General features: G+C 38.7%; 1 protein-coding gene across 2 annotated transcripts in view; it reads right to left on the bottom strand.

Annotated features, from left to right (window-relative positions):
* Positions 1–19678, bottom strand: part of LVRN (laeverin) — a 164618-nt gene that overhangs the window by 33128 nt on the left and 111812 nt on the right. For both annotated transcript variants that reach the window (XM_082375682.1, XM_082375681.1), the window contains 5 exons: positions 19526–19668; positions 18143–18282; positions 14141–14267; positions 6204–6358; positions 4637–4750 (listed from right to left, as the gene is read on the bottom strand). In XM_082375682.1, the coding sequence (XP_082231808.1) occupies positions 4637–4750; positions 6204–6358; positions 14141–14267; positions 18143–18282; positions 19526–19668 (679 nt within the window). The remainder of the gene's footprint in view (positions 1–4636; positions 4751–6203; positions 6359–14140; positions 14268–18142; positions 18283–19525; positions 19669–19678) is intronic.

Here is a 19678-nt window from a genome sequence, read left to right as displayed (position 1 = left end):
CAGAATCCAAAAGCACATTAAAAGGATCATACAAAATGATCAAGTGGGATTTATCTTAGGGATGCAAGGATTCTTCAATATATGCACATCAATCAATGTGTTACACCATATTAACAAACTGAAGAATAAAAACCATATGATCATCTCAATAGATGCAGAAAAAGCTTTTGACAAAATTCAACACCCATTTATGGTAAAAACTCTCCAGAAAGTGGGCATGGAGGGAACCTACCTCAACATAATAAAGGCCATATACAACAAACCCACAGCAAACATCACTCTCAATGGTGAAAAACTGAAACCATTTCCTCTAAGATCAGGAAAAAGACAAGGATGTCCACTCTCACCACTGTTATTCAACATAGTTTTGGAAGTCCTAGCCATGGAAATCAGAGAAGAAAAAGAAATAAAAGGAATCCATATTGGAAAAGAAGAAGTAAAACTGTCACTGTTTGGCGATGACATGATACTATACACAGAGAGTCCCAAAGATGCCACCAGAAAATTACTAGAGCTAATCAATGAATTTGGTAAAGTTGTAGTATACAAAATTAATGCACAGAAATCTCTTGCATTCCTATACACTAATGATGAAAAATCTGAAAGAGAAATTAAGGAAACACTCCCATTTACCACTGCAACAAAAAGAATAAAATACCTAGGAATAAACCTACCTAGGGAGACAAAAACCTGTATGCAGAAAACCATAAGACACTGATGAAAGAAATTAAAGATGATACCAACAGATGGAGAGATATATCATGTTCTTGGATTAGAAGAATCAATATTGTGAAAATGACTATACTACCCAAAGCAATCTACAGATTCAATGCAATCCCTATCAAATTACCAATGGCATTTTTTACAGAACTAGAACAAAAAGTCTTAAAATTTGTACGGAGACACAAAAGGCCCCGAATAGCAAAAGCAGTCTTGAGGGAAAAAAACAGAGCTGGAGGAATCAGACTTCCTGACTTCAGACTACACTACAAAGCTACAGTCATCAAGACAATATGGTACTGGCACAAAAATAGAGATATAGATCAATGGAACAAGATAGAAAGCCCAGAGATAAACCCACGCACCTATGGTCAACTAATCTATGACAAAGGAGGCAAGGATATACAATGGAGAAAAGACAGTCTCTTCAATAAGTGCTGCTGGGAAAACTGGACAGCTACATGTAAAAGAATGAAATTAGAACACTCCCTAACACCATACACAAAAATAAACTCAAAATGGATTAGAGACTTAAATGTAAGACTGGACACTATAAAACTCCTAGAGGAAAACATAGGAAGAACACTCTTTGACATAAATCACAGCAAGATCTTTTTTGACCGACCTCCTAGAGTAATGGAAATAAAAACAAAAATAAACAAATGGGACCCAATGAAACTTAAAAGCTTTTGCACAGCAAAGGAAACTACAAACAAGACAAAAAGACAGCCCTCAGAATGGGAGAAAATATTTGCAAATGAATCAATGGACAAAGGATTAATTTCTAAAATATATAAACAGCTCATGTAGCTCAATATTAAAAAAACAAACAACCCAATCCAAAAATGGGCAGAAGACCTAAATAGACATTTCTCCAAAGAAGACATACAGATGGCCAAGAAGCACATGAAAAGCTGCTCAACATCACTAATTATTAGAGAAATGCAAATCAAAACTACGAGGTATCACCTCACACCAGTTAGAATGGGCATCATCAGAAAATCTACAAACAACAAATGCTGGAGAGGGTGTAGAGAAAAGGGAACCCTCTTGCACTGTTGGTGGGAATGTAAATTGATACAGCCACTATGGAGAACAGTATGGATGTTCCTTAAAAAACTAAAAATAGAATTTCCATATGACCCAGCAATCCCACTACTGGGCATATACCCAGAGAAGAGCACAATTCAAAAAGACACATGCACCCCAATGTTCATTGCAGCAGTATTTGCAATAGCCAGGTCATGGAAGCAACCTAAATGCCCATCGACAGACAAATGGATAAAGAATATGTGGTACATATATACAATGGACTATTACTCAGCCATAAAAAGGAATGAAATTGGGTCATTTGTAGAGACGTGGATGAATCTAGAGACTGTCATACAGAGTGAAGTAAGTCAGAAAGAGTAAAACAAATATCGTATATTAACGTATATATGTGGAACCTAGAAAAATGGTACAGATGAACCTGTTTGCAGGGCAGAAACTGAGACAGAAATGCAGAGAACAAATGTATGGACACCCAGGGGGGAAAGCAGAGGGGGTGGAGGTGGTGGTGTGATGAATTTGGAGTTTGGGATCGACATATATACACCAATATGTATAAAATGGATAACTAATAAGAATGTGCTGTATAGAAAAATAAATAAAACAAACAAAAAAAGAATCAATGATAAAAAGAAATAACTAAATGGTAAAAGAGAGGATAATCTTACCATCTTAGCTTCAAAAACATTAGTAATATGTTTTCATCACTGTTTCCAGTTATGGTAATACCTTAGCCATTTTAGTTGCATTAAGAGGTAACTGACTGATGTTGATAGTATAGTCTATTCAATTAAGGACATACAGGGTGAATCTAATTGTTTTATGGGAATGCAATTTCTTTCCATATTTACTCTCAGCACAGAGTTAATTTGGAATACAACCAAATGCTTTCAAAAACAGTTATAGATGACACTAACCATGTGTAGATGCTACTTTATAAAAGAGAGATATAAACAATTTTGTAGGTATAGAGTATATGGAAAGGACTATTGAAGACAACTGAGATTTACTGTATGTGTATAAAGTTTATGTATATGAAAAGAGTCATATAATGAACATATACACACACACCATAAGCTCCTTGAGAACGAGAACACTCCCAGGTGTTTTCTCTGCAGAGCACAGTGGTTAAAGGCATGGGCTTTGCAGTTACAGAAACCTGGAACTGACTCTCATCTCTGACCTTTAATAACTGTGAGACCTTGAACAACTTACTTAATGCTTCTATGCCTCAGTTTCCTCAATAGAAAATAGAAAAGATAACAACTATACTCATAGGATTATTTTGAAGATTGAGTAAGATGATATATGTATAGAACTTACACTACCAGGCAGATAAATCCTAAGTACTCAGTGAATGGTAAATACAGCATTATTGTTATTATCATCATTATCCTCATCTTCAGACTAGACCCAGGTAACTGGAATGTAATCACAGTTCTGCCTCAATCAGGCAAATGACCTTGGGCGAGTCAATTAACTTTTCAATACTTCATTCTGCTGATCTATATCATGATGTCCAATCCAGGGGAGGAAGAGCAGAGGTACTGCAGAATGGCCGGACTATGTGATGGTGGGCATTTTATAGGATGTTTGCAAAGGGCAGAGTGGGTGGCATGGAACTGGGGCAGTAAGAGGCTGCTACATCAGTGCTTCCCAGAAACTACAATTTCACAAACAGGTAAAAAAGGATTTTTTTTTTTTAAGTTTCTGGGGTGCCAAGAGAGGTCTGTCAACTTTTTATTCTGCCAACTTTTTAGTCAACAAAAACCAAATATCTACCTACCATCTCCCTCCTTTCATAGAGGGAAAATTTACAACCAATATAATAGAAAGAACACAATCTTAGACTCTCCTTCAAAGTGAATAAATTTAGCCTGTAAAGAAGATCTGGCCAGTGGAGATCAGCATTTCAAATGTCAATGTACTCTGAATGAGCGAGGGTAGGGAAGGGAGGAAAGAGGCCAAAAATTGAGCCTTGGAAACACTTGGGAGGGGAGATGAGAGAGAGGCTGGCAAAGGGCAGCAGAAAGAGCAGCTCTGAGAATCAGGGGGATGGCAGGAGGCAGGACGCAGGAACAGAGGGGGAGAAAGGACCCCTGGCTCGGAGTGAAAAAGTGAGGTCTGTGTCAAAAGATGGTATTAAGTCTAAACATTTAAACACCTAAATCAAATAAAGTCAATTTGGCTTTATCATGCCATTCTGAAAGCACTACCTAATTACTCGAAATAAAATATTAGAAACATAACTTACAGTTGAAATAATCAGATTTGCATATCCATAAGTTTATTTTTCTATACTACTATTTACTCAAAACAGCAAAAGAATATCAGCTATAATAGATACAATATCAGCTATTAGTATTATATGTAATATCAGCTGTATTATATGTAACATAATATATATTTATAATATATAATATAGCATATTCTTATCATTAAAGCCATAGACTACTGATTACAAGCGCTTTAAAATTTAGTCTAGGTAGAAATAAATGAAAATAACCTAAAATCTTATAGTAGGGAAATATTACATAGATACACCTTATAAGGTGATATGATAAAATATTAGGCAACCCTTAAAAATCATGTTTTCAAAAATGATTTAATGATTTGTGAAAATGCTCTTGATATAGTATGAAGTAGAAAGGGTATTACACATTTCTGTGTAATTCTCTTTTAGGAATATTTATAATAATAAAAGTCTGGAAAAAGAAAACATACCAAAAAGATAAAATTGATCATCTCTGGTATTACAGATAATTTAATATTCCTTTTATTTTTCTGTATTTTACACACTTTCAACAATAAACATGCATTACTTTTATAATTAAGGGAAAAAAATTATAATTAACAAACTACTTACCCTTGGGAGTTTAGGATTGAAGTAGTTAATTACTCCAAACTCAAAATAAGATGCAAAACCTTCATTGAGCCAGATATTGTTCCACCAATTCATGGTAACCAAGTTTCCAAACCACTTTTGGAGTTGGGAAAAAAAAATTCTTAAATTCAATTTAAGTAATATTTATTGTAATTGCATGTGAAATAAATGTAAGGTCAAAGACAAAATTAAGTGCTTTTTGCTATCAATGATAAACTTGAAAACAGGACCCCAAAATGACGTTGTTGTTTTAACATGAAGAGATGTCAGTCATGCATTTCTTCTAAAATCATTTCACATCCAATGACTGAAAGCAATTTTTGTTTTAAAATTGTGATGTTAAAAAATAAGTTAAGCTAGAGTAGCAGTTCTCAAATTGTCCACTTTGCCCCAAAGTTAAGTTAAAGCAGAAGTCCTGAAAGTTTACTTAGCACCTACTAATTACAGAACCGTATACTCTAAACAGACTACATTAGGATCTTGCTGTAAGCAGTGATTGTGTTTTCAGGACATGATTTGATCTGCACCATGTAAAAATCACTCAAGTATTCATATGTTCTGCAAAGTGGTACAGCTATAATTATTTTCTATTTGAGCTTAACAGAAAGAAAGTGTCAAACAGATGATAAACAGAATCAGGAAAGAAAAACACAATAATTTCCAAAACCAACAAATCCACATCCTGGTATTTAACCAAATTCTTATATAACAGCTGTGACGTACTAATAGCAGCCTGTATTCCAAAACAATGTGTCATTTAGGCTATAATTAAAAAAATGACACTTTGGGTGACTGATCAAAACTTGTGAAAGTATGTGTTGACTGTGTAACAGGGTGTTATTCAATCCCAGTAAATCACTCTTCTCCAAAACTTCTTAGGAGTCCATATAACAAAAAGATAACAATTTCATAGTTTAGATGACTTCTTTCTTGACAAACTTGATTTATAAAGGTCAAAATGCAGATGTGAGAATCTCCATCAAATCAAATAACTAAACTTCTAAAATCACAGCATAAAAGCATATAGATCTAATGAAATAAATCCTGTTTACATCACCTTTGGGGATGCAGCTCCAGGATTAATTACTGCTCACCTCACTGACACTAGTATATTGACTATAATCCTTTAACTTGTAACTTCTCTCAAAAAAAAAAAAAAAAGTTTGTAACAATCTGCTAATGAAATGCGGATATCTTGCAGTGACTTTTTTGAATATCTCTATTTTAAGATGGAATGGAAAGCAAATAATCATAGCTCTGCTTGGCTTACTTTTCCTGAAGAGAACTTTGTGGAACACAGTTACTCTTTGGATATAAATATATGACCTGCGAATGTTCTTTAAGTTCTCGTCACTGTGATTTATCACCAGTAGTTCAAATCCACCCAGGATCTGATTACACAGATCCTTCCTTGTTTTCTTTCAGCGACCCACTTTTCAAATAATTTTTAAACTTTGGTGTACAGCAGGGTTTGGGGGGGTCGCTACTTTTGGTACAGCAGCTAGAGAATATTTTCATGTGAAATAAGAAAGAACGTTTTACCACATGCCTGATGTCCAATCTCGTGGGAGACAATATAGGAGATCACAGTCTTTTTTTCTGTTAGTTTATCCTTTGGTTGCAGCAACAATAATGACTCATCAAACATCAACAGTCCCCAGTTTTCCATTGCACGGTTGTCAAAAGTAGGCAAAGCAATTATATCTAAGTGGATTTAAATGGAGGGAAAAATGAAATCATCTCTTCCTCAAAATTTGAGACTTCCAGATACAAACATCTCAAAATGAAATCATAAAATTACTGAAAGAAAAATGCAAGTGAATATTTATAATTTAAGGGGAAAGAAGGCTTTAAAGACATACCAAAGACAGAGCCAGAAAATAAACTGTTTTGACTATATGAAAATTAAATACTTTTGATAAAGGACCTGTATTCAAAATATACAAAGAACCCTTGAAACTCAATAATAAGAAAATAACTTTACAAAATTAGCAAAAGATCTAAATAGACACTTCACTAAAGAGATATGCAAATGGCAAATAAACAGATGAAAACATGCTCAACATCATATGTCATTAGGAATTTGCAAATTAAAATGACAATGAGATACCATGACACACCAATTCAAAACAAAACACCAAATGCTGGAGAAGATGTGGAACAATAAAAACTCTCATTCATTGCTGGTGGGAATGCAAAATGGTACAGCCACTTCAGAAGACAATTTGGCAGTTTCTTGTAAAGCTAAACATAGGCTGACCATACAGTCTAGCAATTGAGATCCTAGGTATTTACCCAAATGAGTCAGAAACTTATGTCAGAAACATGCACATGAATATTTATAGCAGTCTTATTCATAGCTGCCAAAACTTGGAAGCAATCAAGATGTCTTTTAATAGGTGAATGGATAAAGAAACTGTAGTACAGCCATACAACAGAGTTCTATTTAGTGATAAAAAGAAATGAGCTATCAAGCTATGAAAGGACACAGAGAAAACTTAAATGCATGTCACTAAGTGAAAGGAGCCAGTCTGAAAAAGCCACACATGGTATGATTCCAGTTAGTATATAACAGTATGGAAAAGGCAAAACCATAGAGACAGTAAAAAGATCAGTAGTTATCAGGGACTTGGGGAAAAGAGGGAGAATGAATAGGTAGAGCACAGGGGATTTTTTATGACAGTGAAACTATCTGTATGATACTGTAATGGTAGAGACATGTCATTACTATATACATTTGTCAAAACTCACAGAACTGTACAACACAAAGAGTGAACTCTAATGTAAACTATGGACTTTAGTTAATAAAAGTGTATCAATACAGGTTCATCAATTGTAATTTTAAAAATAGCCACAACAATGTAAGACGTTAACAATAGGAGAAACTGGGGTTGGGGACAAGGGGAGGGAGAGGAGGTATATGAGGACCCTCTACACTTTGGGCACAATTTTTCTGTAAACCTAAAACTGCTCTAAAAAATAAAGTCTATTTAAAATCAAATATTTTAGTTCACCAAAAAACACCACAAACAAATTTGAAAGGCAAAACATGGACTGGGAAAAATATTTGCAGCATATATCACAACTAGACAATATTTTTTCAATATTTAAAGAACTCTGATGAATAAAAAAGAAAACACAAAAACGTGAACAACTCACGAAAGAAATAAATCAAACAGCCAAAAATCTTTCTTAAAATGTTCAACTTCATTTGTATCAAAAACAAAAATTAAAACAATGATATAACTTAATCTTTCAAATGTATGAGAAGATTAATAATTAGTATTGGCTAGAATTAATAAATTAAGTATAGGAAAACTGACACATAGCCTTTTGGCAAGGGTGTGAACTGGTACAATTTTTCTGGAGCAATCCAGCAAAATGCTTCATGACCTTTAAAAATGTTCCTACCCTTTCCACTTTTGGAATTTCTACTAAGGCAAGTAGCATGGATATTTGTAAACATTTCCTTATGTTTTCTTTAGTGTTTTAAAAGCAGCACCGGGGCTTCCCTGGTGGCGCAGTGGTTGAGAATCTGCCTGCCAATGCAGGGGACACGGGTTCGAGCCCTGGTCTGGGAAGATCCCACATGCTGCGGAGCAACTGGGCCCGTGAGCCACAATTACTGAGCCTGCGCGTCTGGAGCCTGTGCTCCACAACAAGAGAGGCCGTGATAGTGAGAGGCCCGCGCACCGCGATGAAGAGTGGTCCCCGCTTGCCACAACTAGAGAAAGCCCTCGCACAGAAACGAAGACCCAACACAGCCATAAATAAATAAATAAATTAATTAAAAAAAAAAAAAAAAAAAGCAGCACCCACCACCAAAAAGGGAAAATCAGTCCAAATGTTCAACCACTGAGGATTAAATAAATTATTCTGTCAAACTGATACGTAGGCATCCTATGTCTTAAAATGACAATAAAAAAGAATAGTTATCTGGATCACGTTGCTATATACTGTTAACTTAAAAAAAAAAAAAGCCAAAGAATAGTATCAATTCCAGGGTATAATTTTTGTTAAAAACAAAGAAGCAAATACAAAGAAAGGTGGAGACTGAGACAAAGACAGACACTGGAAATATATACACCAAAATGTTACCCATGATTATCTCTGCATGGTAGCAAAACAGGAGATTTTGCTTCTCTTTTTTGTGCTTTTCCCTATCTTTCCACATTTTCGACAGTGTGATCATTATTGCTTCTAAAACTAGAACAAGTCTTAAAATTTTCTTTTGCTAATGTAAGAAATATCATTCCTACAGTCCATGCTACATTTGCCTAATGAATGTTTTATGCTGTGCTATGCTCAGTAATTTAAGTTGACTTTACACTTGGTTGAAGTTGACAGTACGTAGTAAAGCGTATCCAGGTAGAGGATACATAGCTTCCACCAGGTAATGCTCTTTTATCTTTGGGTATACTTAGTTGCCTCAGCCTAGGTCTCCCATTCTTCTATCTATCCTTTCCTCCACCTGCACCCATCCTACCCAGCAACCCACCCACTTTCCTCACAAAAGACTGCTCTACCCCACTCAAGCCAATCCCTTTTGTTCTCTACAACCACTGAGTCTTTCTCTGTTGGAGCTCTTTGCTATCCCAGGAAATCCTCTGCTCAGTCTATGAATGCCACCAATACTTGTGGTCCAATCTAACCAACTTTAAGAAGCCATTTCTAACTAACCCTGATGACTATTTTAAAAAAATTGTTTTTTCTTTACTTCAGATGCATACAACTGGAGTAAGAAGAATTCATGTTTCTTCACACATGACCCTGTTTTATTTTATTTTAATGATGAATTCATTATTTTAAAATAATAATACAAAACCCACGACTCTACCACGTACCCTTTAGAACAGGGGTTGGCAAATTTTTTCCGTAAAGGGCCAGATTAGTAGATAGTTTCAGCTTTGCGGGCTATATGTCTTCTGTAACACAGTTAGCTCAGGCATACCAGCACAAAAGTAGCCACACACACTATGTAAGCAAATAAGCACGTTGTGGTGCAATAAAACTATTTATGGACCCTGAAATATGAATTTTATAAAATTCTCATGTATCACAAAATATTATTCTTCCTTTGATTTTTTTCAACCATTTAAAATTGTAAAAACCAATCTTAGCTCATGGACCATACAAAAATAGGCAGTGGGCCAGATTTGATTGCTTGCCTGTGCCTAATTTAGATTATTATTAATAACTTGTATTCTGATTTCCAGACTGGCAGCATCAGCACCACCAGGGAGCTTATCAGAAATAAAAATTCTGGGACCAACCCCAGACCTACTGAATCAGAAACTCTGGGGTCAGGAGCAGCAATCTGTGGTTTAACCAGCCTTCCAAGTGATTCCAACGCACGGTAACATTTGCGAACAGCTGACTTACATCTTCCTCTGTGCTCCTTCTCAACTCATCCTTTAGCTTATTCTTCCAGAGATTCACCACTATCCTGCACTTGGTGTTTATAATTCCATTGTTTAAGAAAAAGCAAGGGACTATATATGTAGTTGCTAATATTATATATAATATTGCCTAAATATTATATTGTTTAGGTTTCTTTTGTTTTTAAACTTTAGAAAGAGTGTTTCATTTTCATTGCTGGATAGTTTCCCGTTGTGTGAATGAACCACACGTTATCTATCCATTCTCCTATCGGTGACCACTTTGGTTGCTTTCAGTTTGGGGCTAGTATGAAAAGCGTGGCTATGAACATTCTTGCACATGTCTTCTGGCACATATGTGCTCAAATTCCTCTTGGGGTATATCTAGCAATGGAATTACTGAGTTTTAAGGTATTCTAATGATCAACATTGTAAGATAACAAATAAGTTTCAAAGTTGTAACAACTGATACTCCCTTCAACAATGTCACCTTCTACTGGCGTTTGTCAGAATGCTTACTCTTTGACAACTGAGTGGTATGAAATGGTGCCTCACTGTGGCCTTGGATATTCATTTCTCAGATTGCTTAATGAGGCTAAGTATCTCTCCATAAGTTTATTAGTCACATCTGTTTCCTTTTCTGTAAAACAGCTATTCATATATCTTTTACTTGTTTTTTTCTATTGTTATTTTTCTTATTTATTTGTAGGTGTTCTTTATATATTTGGGCTACTCCCATTACCAGTTATCAATCCTCTTTCTTTTAAGGGTTCTTTTTTAGCCAGTACGTTATCTCATACTTAGCAATTTGTTGCTTTTCCTTTTAACACGTAGGAGCTATCTCCCTAACTGAGCTACTTGAACAGAGCCTCAGCCATCTACTTCTTCTGCATTCACAGAGCACCTAGGAAAGTAACAGGTGATTCTCATTTACTCAGTAGCTTCTAATTGATTATGGTCATTATTTCATTGCTTTATGATTTATATTGTACTTGAGTTTTACTACTATAAAAATACAGATCATGCTGGGATGTACAATACATATCATTAGCCTGGTATAGTTACAAGTTAAGAGTAAAATAAAAACTTAAAAGGGAAGTTGCTATTTTAAAAGTTTGCAAATCTCAAATGCCCATATTTATTCCTAAAAGCATCATGATGCCACTTTTTCTTTCAAAACTTACAACAACCCAAACAGCCAACTCTATCATCTCTGTAATATTTTGATATTTCAGTCCACTTCTGACTTTAAACAGAGTGAATTAAAATGATAGCAACACCAGAAAAAAAAATGTTGTTCTAAAGACGAAAACTCTAATTTGAAAAGATACATGCACCCCAATGTTCATAGCAGCATTATTCACAATAGTCAAGACATGGATACAACCTAAATGTGCATCAACAGATGAATGTGTGTGTGTGTGTGTGTGTGTGTGGATATATATATATATATATAATGAAATATTACTCATCCATAAAAAAATTGAAATAATGCCATTCGCAGCAATACGATGGACCTAGAGATTGTCATACTAAGTGAAGTAAGTCCGACAGAGAAAGACAACTGTCATATATGTGGAATCTAAAATATTGATACAAATGAACTTATTTACAAAACAGAAATAGACTCACAGACAGAAAACAAACTTATGGTTACCAAAGGGGTAAGGGGGAAAGGGGTAAATTAGGAATTTGGGATAAACAGATACACACTGCTATATGTAAAATAGATATAGAACAAGGACCTACTGTATAGCACAGGGAACTATATTCAATATCTTGTAATAACCTATAATGGAAAAGAATCTGAAAAAGAATAGATATGTATCTAACTGAATCACTTTGCTGTACACCTGAAACATTGTAAATCAACTATACTTAAATAAAAAAAGAGCAGAAAGAAAGAAAAAATGTTATTCTATGTAACAGATATATACACATGGTTTAGATTCTGAGGCTTAGAATTCAACTGAGCAAGCTACAAGAAGGTAAGCTAAAAGAACACCATGGAAGAAATAAATAAAAAGGCTTTTCACCTGACTCACTGAGAGTAAAGGGTAAGGCGTATGTGGGAAATGCCGATAGGGAAGGTTTGGCTCTCTTGCTTTTTTTGTGTGTTTGTTTGTTCTTGTTTTTGTTTTTAAATGACTCAACCAAAAGTTAAAGTAATTAGGAAACATTAGTTTATCTTTCTCTTAAAGATGCAGTAATAGAGAAACTCCTTATTTTAATCATCTATCAAAATGCGGTTTTGACTAAGCACCACCTGCGTGTGTGCTCATAGAGCAACATTGGCTGAGATGCTATGAAAGATACAAAAAAAGTGCCAATATAACCCTGACTTCCAAGAGTTGGTAATCTAGCCAGAATTTACATGGAATTACTGAACTCATTGCATATATTTATTCCTCCACCAAAAAAAAAAAAAAATGTTTGCTGTTTACCACTCTGAGAGAAGCACTGTCATAGGCTCTGAGAGTACTTTAAAAAGGACAGTCCAGATCCTGACCCGCAACTTGCCCTCGACCTACTGGGGGAGATGATTAGGATCTAGTAGGTCAAGAGCTTGAATGCAGGGGCGCACAGGATGCTGTGGAAGCGTGAGAGATGGAGTCAGGGAAAACTTCCTGGAGGAGGGGGCACTGAGTTGAGAAATATAAGAATCAACCTGTTGGGTAAAAGGTATGGCAGGATGTGCAAACTGCATGTGCAAGAGCCTGAAGGAGAGGAGAGGAAGATGAAAGTGTAGGAGAGGATAGAGATGGTGTTAGAGCATCCCTCCTACTCTGAGAAACTGTTAAAAGCCTGGACTTTATCCTCAAATGGGAAGCCACAGAGAGGTTTTAGAGGACAGTAACATGATCAGATTTTGCTTTGGAAAAATCCCTCTGGCCTCAGTGTGGAAGATGGATTGGAGGAGACAAGAGCGAAGGTGGTGAAACTAAGTGAGAGCTGTTGTGGTCAAGCTGTTGGTGACGTAAACTAGGGAGAATGAGGGGCATGGGAAGAAGTGGATGGATGTGGAGATAATAAGGAGGTGACTAATTGGATGGCGGAGATGCTTTGACAGAACAGGATATCAAGAATAACTCTGGACTTCTCCTTATCTAAATAAAGACAAATGGAAATTTGCTTGCCTAGACAAGGTTTATCTTGAGATCTTCCAGCCGCAGAAGTGCCAGAAGTTGGTCACCATGCCCAGATTCCTGCCACCCCCCAACTTTCTAAATGACGGTATCACCTCTGGGATCCGTGAGGGGGCCAAGGCTAGTCACCATTCCTGCACTCCCCATCCCTCCTCAGCCAGAAGGCTTGAGCTGCAGAGCCCCTGGCTTCCCAGGGTTCAAGAGGCTTGAGCTCCCCAATTTTTACTCCCCACTTTCCTTCTACTATATGCCAGGAAAGGCCAAACATACTTTTCCCCAAGACTTCAACTAACTAACCTGTCAGAGAAACAAAACACTTACGTGATACCCTTAATTTTGATAGGAAAAACATGGAGCAACTTTCTGAGCTGAGTGGCTCACATAATTTTAAGGACATTCCATACAGATCTATGAGAAATAAAATGTTTACATATTCCTTCGAGGATCATATTATGTTCACACATGATCCCAATTTTATACAACAAAAATTCACAGATGGGACCCCCAGGTCCTAATCCAATGACTCACAGCTAAAGAATAGTTTTTGAAAAACCAACAAAACCTTACTAAAGGGAACTGGAGTAACTCACACAAGCGGCTAAAAGGATGCAGAACACTGCATTGCACACTCACGTTATGAGAGGAAAGGACAGAATGCAAGAGAGAAGACAGGGTCTGGAGGATGTAAGTTGCCAGTGAGTACCCAGGAGGGATCTAAAGCCAGGGAGCTCTCCGAGCACTTACTGGTCACACGGAACGATACAGAGAAAGAACAGACAGGCCCCTGTGTGTTTAGGAAGGTGTAGGACATAATGATGGGAAGCCAGCGCGGGGCTAACTCCGAAACTGCAAAAATAGCAAAGTGCCAATGGGTTCTTGGAGGCCCGCCTAGGTACCTTTTGATCTCAACCCAGGGCCCCCATAATAGGAAATCAAATGCATTGTAAGGGAAGATGCCTCACCTGTTTTTGGAAGAGGGTAACTAATATTAAATAAATCCTCCAGAAAAGAGAAGATGGGACCTGTGATGTTCAAAGCAAAGTCTGCATTTCCAGCTGCGATGGCTTCTTTCCGGGCCCAGATGCGTATCTAAACAGAAACAATTAAGCGGTGATTAGGAAAAGCAGTAGTGATTTTTGGAAAGTGGCAGCCTGCTGGCTCCAGTTCCCTGATGCTCTGGAGCCAAAGGCTTACCTTTTCAGAGGAAGCTGCATAATAAAACATTTGAATGTGTCCACACAATGAGAAAGGAGTCCTGGGCCCCTCTTTCCCAGGATAATGGGGCCTGGCGGGGAGGAGGCTGCAAGGAAGGAGGGGCTCCAGGCAGGAGGCTTCCAGAACAGGTGGGTGCATTTTGTGAAAGGGGAGCGTTCCTGAAGCCCTCAGGTAATTCAAAGGTCACTTGATTCAAGACAAATTCTCCAGCAGAAGTAAAAGCCAAGTCAGGTGAACGTGGTCTTGGAGGTCAGCAATCTGCAAATATTGTTGTGTTGCTTTTCGTTTTCTTTGCATTTTCTTTAATGTTTTGCAGAGAGCTCTTTCTCAAATTAACTGTATTCACATCAGTATAATTATCTAATTCACTAAGGCTATTCACTAAGTTGAGAACAGTGGTTCCTCAGAAAGTGTGTTATTTCACTCTTCTGCAATAACAGGTAAAATTTTGTAGTTCAAAAATAATCCTGGGAATGGTATCTACCCCCACAGAAAATGTCAATTTATGCTGGAGTAAAAGGGTCCCTTGGATCCTTGCTTCCCTTTTCAGGACATAGTTCCAATGATTCAAACCAGAATTGGGCAGTTAGTAGGGGTTAAACAGTGTAGAATATATTAAGCAAATTTGAATCATGCAAATTTAAAATGGTTTGCTAAAGAAAACATGAATAGTCCCATCTTATTTTCCAAATTTGAAATAAGGTTAATTTCCTTAATTTTAAAAAGTTCATCAAAAGTCTTATGACTTTATAGTTGTTGAAGCAAGTGAATTATATTCTCTGTTTATGACACTTCCTCCTTAGTACCTGAAAAGAAATCCCTGCCGTGTTTAGTTAGTTTAACACAACCGTGCTGTCATTTGGGCATTTGAACTTGTTGGTGTGACTTTGGTGACTAATGTGATGTTGTTTTAACATTCATTGGTATTTTAATATGAAGTCATGGTATCCCCAATGCCACCTGAGCACTTTTAAATGGAGTTGTTAGTGTTAGCTAAAAAACACGTATGAAACTTATAACCCTAGAATGAAAGTTAGCGAGGAGGGAATTAGATAATTATACTGATGTGAATACAGTTAATTTGAGAAAGAGCTCTCTGCAAAACGTTAAAGAAAATGCAAAGAAAACGAAAAGCAACACAACAATATCTGCAGATTGCTGACCTCCAAGACCACATTCACCTGACTTGGCTTTTACTTCTGCTGGAGAATTTGTCTTGAATCAAGTGACTTTTGAATTACCTGAGGGCTTCAGGAACGCTCCCCTTTCACAAAATGCACCCACCTGTTCTGGAAGCCTCCTGCCTGGAGCCCCTCCTTCCTTGCAGCCTCCTCCCCACCAGGCCCCATTATCCTGGGAAAGAGGGGTCCAGGACTCCGCCCTGCCCCTAACGCTACCCGTACCTGCCCCTTCTCAAGCTCTCGCCTCCACGGCAAGGTCGGGAAGACATCTAAACCAGAGCTCACGCTACTTAGTGGAAATAACAGTCACCTTTCCCCACGTTCAGGATAATGTGTGCAAATTAACTGTAGTCTTGGGGGAAAAAAAGGCAGTAACAACTAATGTTTGAATGTAAGTTTCCAGGTTACAAAGCTCCTCCCGTAAACAACCACTCTTTAAGCCAAAAGGGAGGCAAATGATGATTCCGAGCTGTGGGGGAAGAGGCAGGGCAGCGAGGAGCACAAACAGGTGCAGAACGTTTCGGGAACGCAGCCATAAAGTTCCTTCAAAGTCACACCTAGGGCTTCCCTGGTGGCGCAGTGGTTGAGAATCTGCCTGCCAATGCAGGGAACACGGGTTCGAGCCCTGGTCTGGAAAGATCCCACATGCCGCGGAGCAACTGGGCCCGTGAGCCACAACTACTGAGCCTGCGCGTCTGGAGCCTGTGCCCCACACCAAGAGAGGCCGCGATAGTGAGAGGCCCGTGCACTGTGATGAAGGGTGGCCCCCGCTCGCCGCAACTAGAGAAAGCCCTTGCACAGAAACGAAGACCCAACACAGCACAAATAAATAAATAAATAAATAAATAAATTTTAAAAAGAAAAGATGACTACTATCTTTAAAAAAAAACAAGTTACACCTAGCCCACCAGTGTGTCCTTGTGGCCCTCCTTAGACACAGCAGACCTCAACATCTAAGAGTGGAATATCTTTACACATGCCCACGTGTGATAAATTCTACTCAAAATATGTTATTTCCAACCTTAGTTATGCGTGTCCTATGTTTATCCTCATGCCACGCATGAACCGCATTTTCAACTTCACTAAATTTTTATCTCTTACTTAATGAGTCATCTTTGTAGAGTCTGGATGTTATTCCAAGAGTACAGTCTGGTTCCCTGTAGAGTATATGGTGGACTCCTTCGCTTCCCAGAGCTGAGCCAGAGCCAAATGCAACATTCCACTGATAAACTCATCCCAAATTTCAAGTTTCTGGCTAAGACCATGACTTTCTTAGGCATGTTCCATTTCCTCTTTGCTTTCTGTGGCAGCTGGCTTTCCTTCCAGGGTGATCTCTCGTGAAGAAACAGGTATGATCCTTTATAAGAATTATTCACTGTGCAGCAGCATTGAGAGCAACAAGCCACTGGAGATGAGGATGCTAACAGTCACCTTGGGTCACTCGTGAGCTCCGGGCCCACTCCTTCATGCCAGGTACAAACCATGGGCTTCCACATCATGCCTGAGTAGATTTTATCAATATATACCATGAACATCTGACTTGGCTCATGTTATATCTGTGGATATGAAGCATCTACCAATGATTATTCAATAAGGGAAATCAGGCTGTAGCCAACAGCTGAGGAAAATGAGCTGTTGTTTGCATCTAACACGGTATTATTAATTCATCCTTAGGAGGAGGGGCTTTGAACGATTCTCCCCCTGGTGACAGACTTGGCTCATCCACAGCTTCCTTGCCTCCACAAGTCAATGGCACAAGCCTGGAAGTTCATGGGCCCAGGAGAGAGCCTCCGCCTGCTGTAGGGCCTGACTCTCCTCAGCCCGGTGAAGTCGATCCTACTAGAAAGAACTGGGCCTAAGGCACTGGCCCTACTTACCTCCACACTCTAGCGTAGGGAGTGAACCAGTCTATAAAGTACTGCTACAATAACCTTGATATTTCCCTAAAGGATTATTATGTAAAGAGAGTATAATTGGGTGAAAAACTGGGTGTTTCAGGACAGAGCACCTACTTACACAACTCTAGGGAAGTGTTCATGCCCCGGAGGTGAGGAACCCAGCGGACCTGCTCCTTGATAGGGATAATGCTTAACCTGCCTGCAGCATTTCAGCCAGAGCAGCTGTCCCAGCTGGTGTCAGTTTGGGTTGTTTGGTGTCTGTGTCATAGTGGCTGCTAGACATTTTGGGCAGCACCCTGGCTTCAAGGCTGCAGTAGGATGTAGGCGAAGTAAACAACAGGTAAACCTGAGCTTCCAGATGCTAGTGTGGCCGCTTTCCCTGTTCTCTCCTGTACTCCGAAAGGCAGCGAAAGCCCGGGAAGTGGGGGGGGCTCAGAACCTGCCTCGAGTGGGCTTAATGGACAGCCTTTCCATAGAAACCCGTCCGCAGAACCGCAGTGGGAACCGTTGCATCCCGTTCTGCAAGTCCGCGCTGAGAGTGGTAACAGGGCTTGGGGGAGATCCAGGAGGGGACGGTGGGGTATGTAGGCACAGCCCCTGATGCAGGAGTGCCTGAGCGGTCCGTGGCCAGTACAAATGTCCCCTTACCTGGAGGGTCTCCCTCACTCACCTCCTTGCCCCTTTCAGTCCTGCTGACATGCTCGTAGTCACAGATGGCGAAGGCGGCTAAATAAGTGGGCATGTGGGGCGTGGTGTGAAAGGTAGTAACAGTCCACTTGCTTCCATTCACGTCTTCTTTCTCAGACTGACCTAGAGAAATTGATTTTAGTCCAAATCACTGTAAATAAGCAATAATAAGCACAACTATCTACCTTTGAAATAATTTGTCAAGTCGACTGTCACCCAGCTAGTTCTTCCCAACTCCTCCCCAGAGTGCAGCAGTTTGGATTTGTCTACCCCCAAGCTATCAAGACCATATTAGGAAGGCCTAAGGATAGTATCTCGGTCCTGAATTAGCACCTTGAATAACATGGTCTGGATGGAGGGCAAATCTATGGGCACTGTAAACTAGGCCCATGAGCTACCTCCTCTCTTTCCCATCCACGACTGTTTCCTGGTTCAGCCCATCTCTCTCAGCACTTAATCTAGAGTTTCCCAGGCCCATGGGAGGTCAACAAGGTACAATTCTGCCATTCTCAGGTTTCGGGCAGGTCTTCAGTGGAGTCACACTGCGGGTTTTAAACCTGAAATCACAAACTCAGATGCCTGGGAGGGCCAGGTACTTGATGTGAACGGGCTGGTGTACACTAACAGGGAGTGGTGGGGACCACGGCAGGCGGGGGCATGGGCTTGGTCTGCAGGAGGTAGCCCCTTCTCAGCGGCAACTATCACTGGCACATCGGAAGTGCAGGGCCAGTGTTGTTAGATGTTCTGAGTTTCAAAAAAAAAAGTAAGAATTTTTATTTTTATGAGGAATCTCTGAATTAAAAGAAATTGGATGCCAATTCAATCAAAAGAAAAAACGACTGTGAGCCAAAAACAAAACAGAAAACAAAACCAAACCAAACCCACATCTATGTACCAGATTCAGACCAAGTTCACTAGCTTGTCATCACTAATGATCAATAGTTGAAGCCCAGATTAATGGGCAGACAGGCTGCCAATGTATGAGAACAGCGTAGTGTCCTCAGCTCCTAATACAAAAAGAATCAGGATTTACCAACACCAAGATGTGCGCACTGATGCAATATCCCATGTGACTGCCCTCCCTGGTTATGCTATACTACAGTCACAACACACTCTCAGCACACTGCCTAGGAAATCTACTGATATAAAATCTATTACAGAGTTAGATTTATATACACATATATAATTCATATAAATACAAATATATAAATATATAATCAGATAAACGTATTACATAATTATATCATATATAACATTATATATACATATGTATATGTGTATATGTAATTATATGTTATGTATGTCTATACACACATATACATATAGGTACATGTATACATATACAACGACAGGAAACATTACTTACCTAGCTTTGGCATGTTGGAAAGGGCCACGTAACTTGGATGATGAATGACTGTAATATTAAAAGTTGCCTTCAGAGCTGGCTCATCAAAACAAGGGAAAACATTCCTGGCAAATGTTGGTTCCATCTGAGATGCTAAGAGGGCCCTGAAATACA

This window comes from Balaenoptera borealis, assembly GCF_965194805.1.
Source record: "Balaenoptera borealis genome assembly, chromosome: 2".
Lineage (NCBI taxonomy): Eukaryota > Metazoa > Chordata > Mammalia > Artiodactyla > Balaenopteridae > Balaenoptera > Balaenoptera borealis.
Note: the sequence above shows the minus strand (reverse complement) of the source record. Positions and strands in the feature narration are given on the sequence as shown.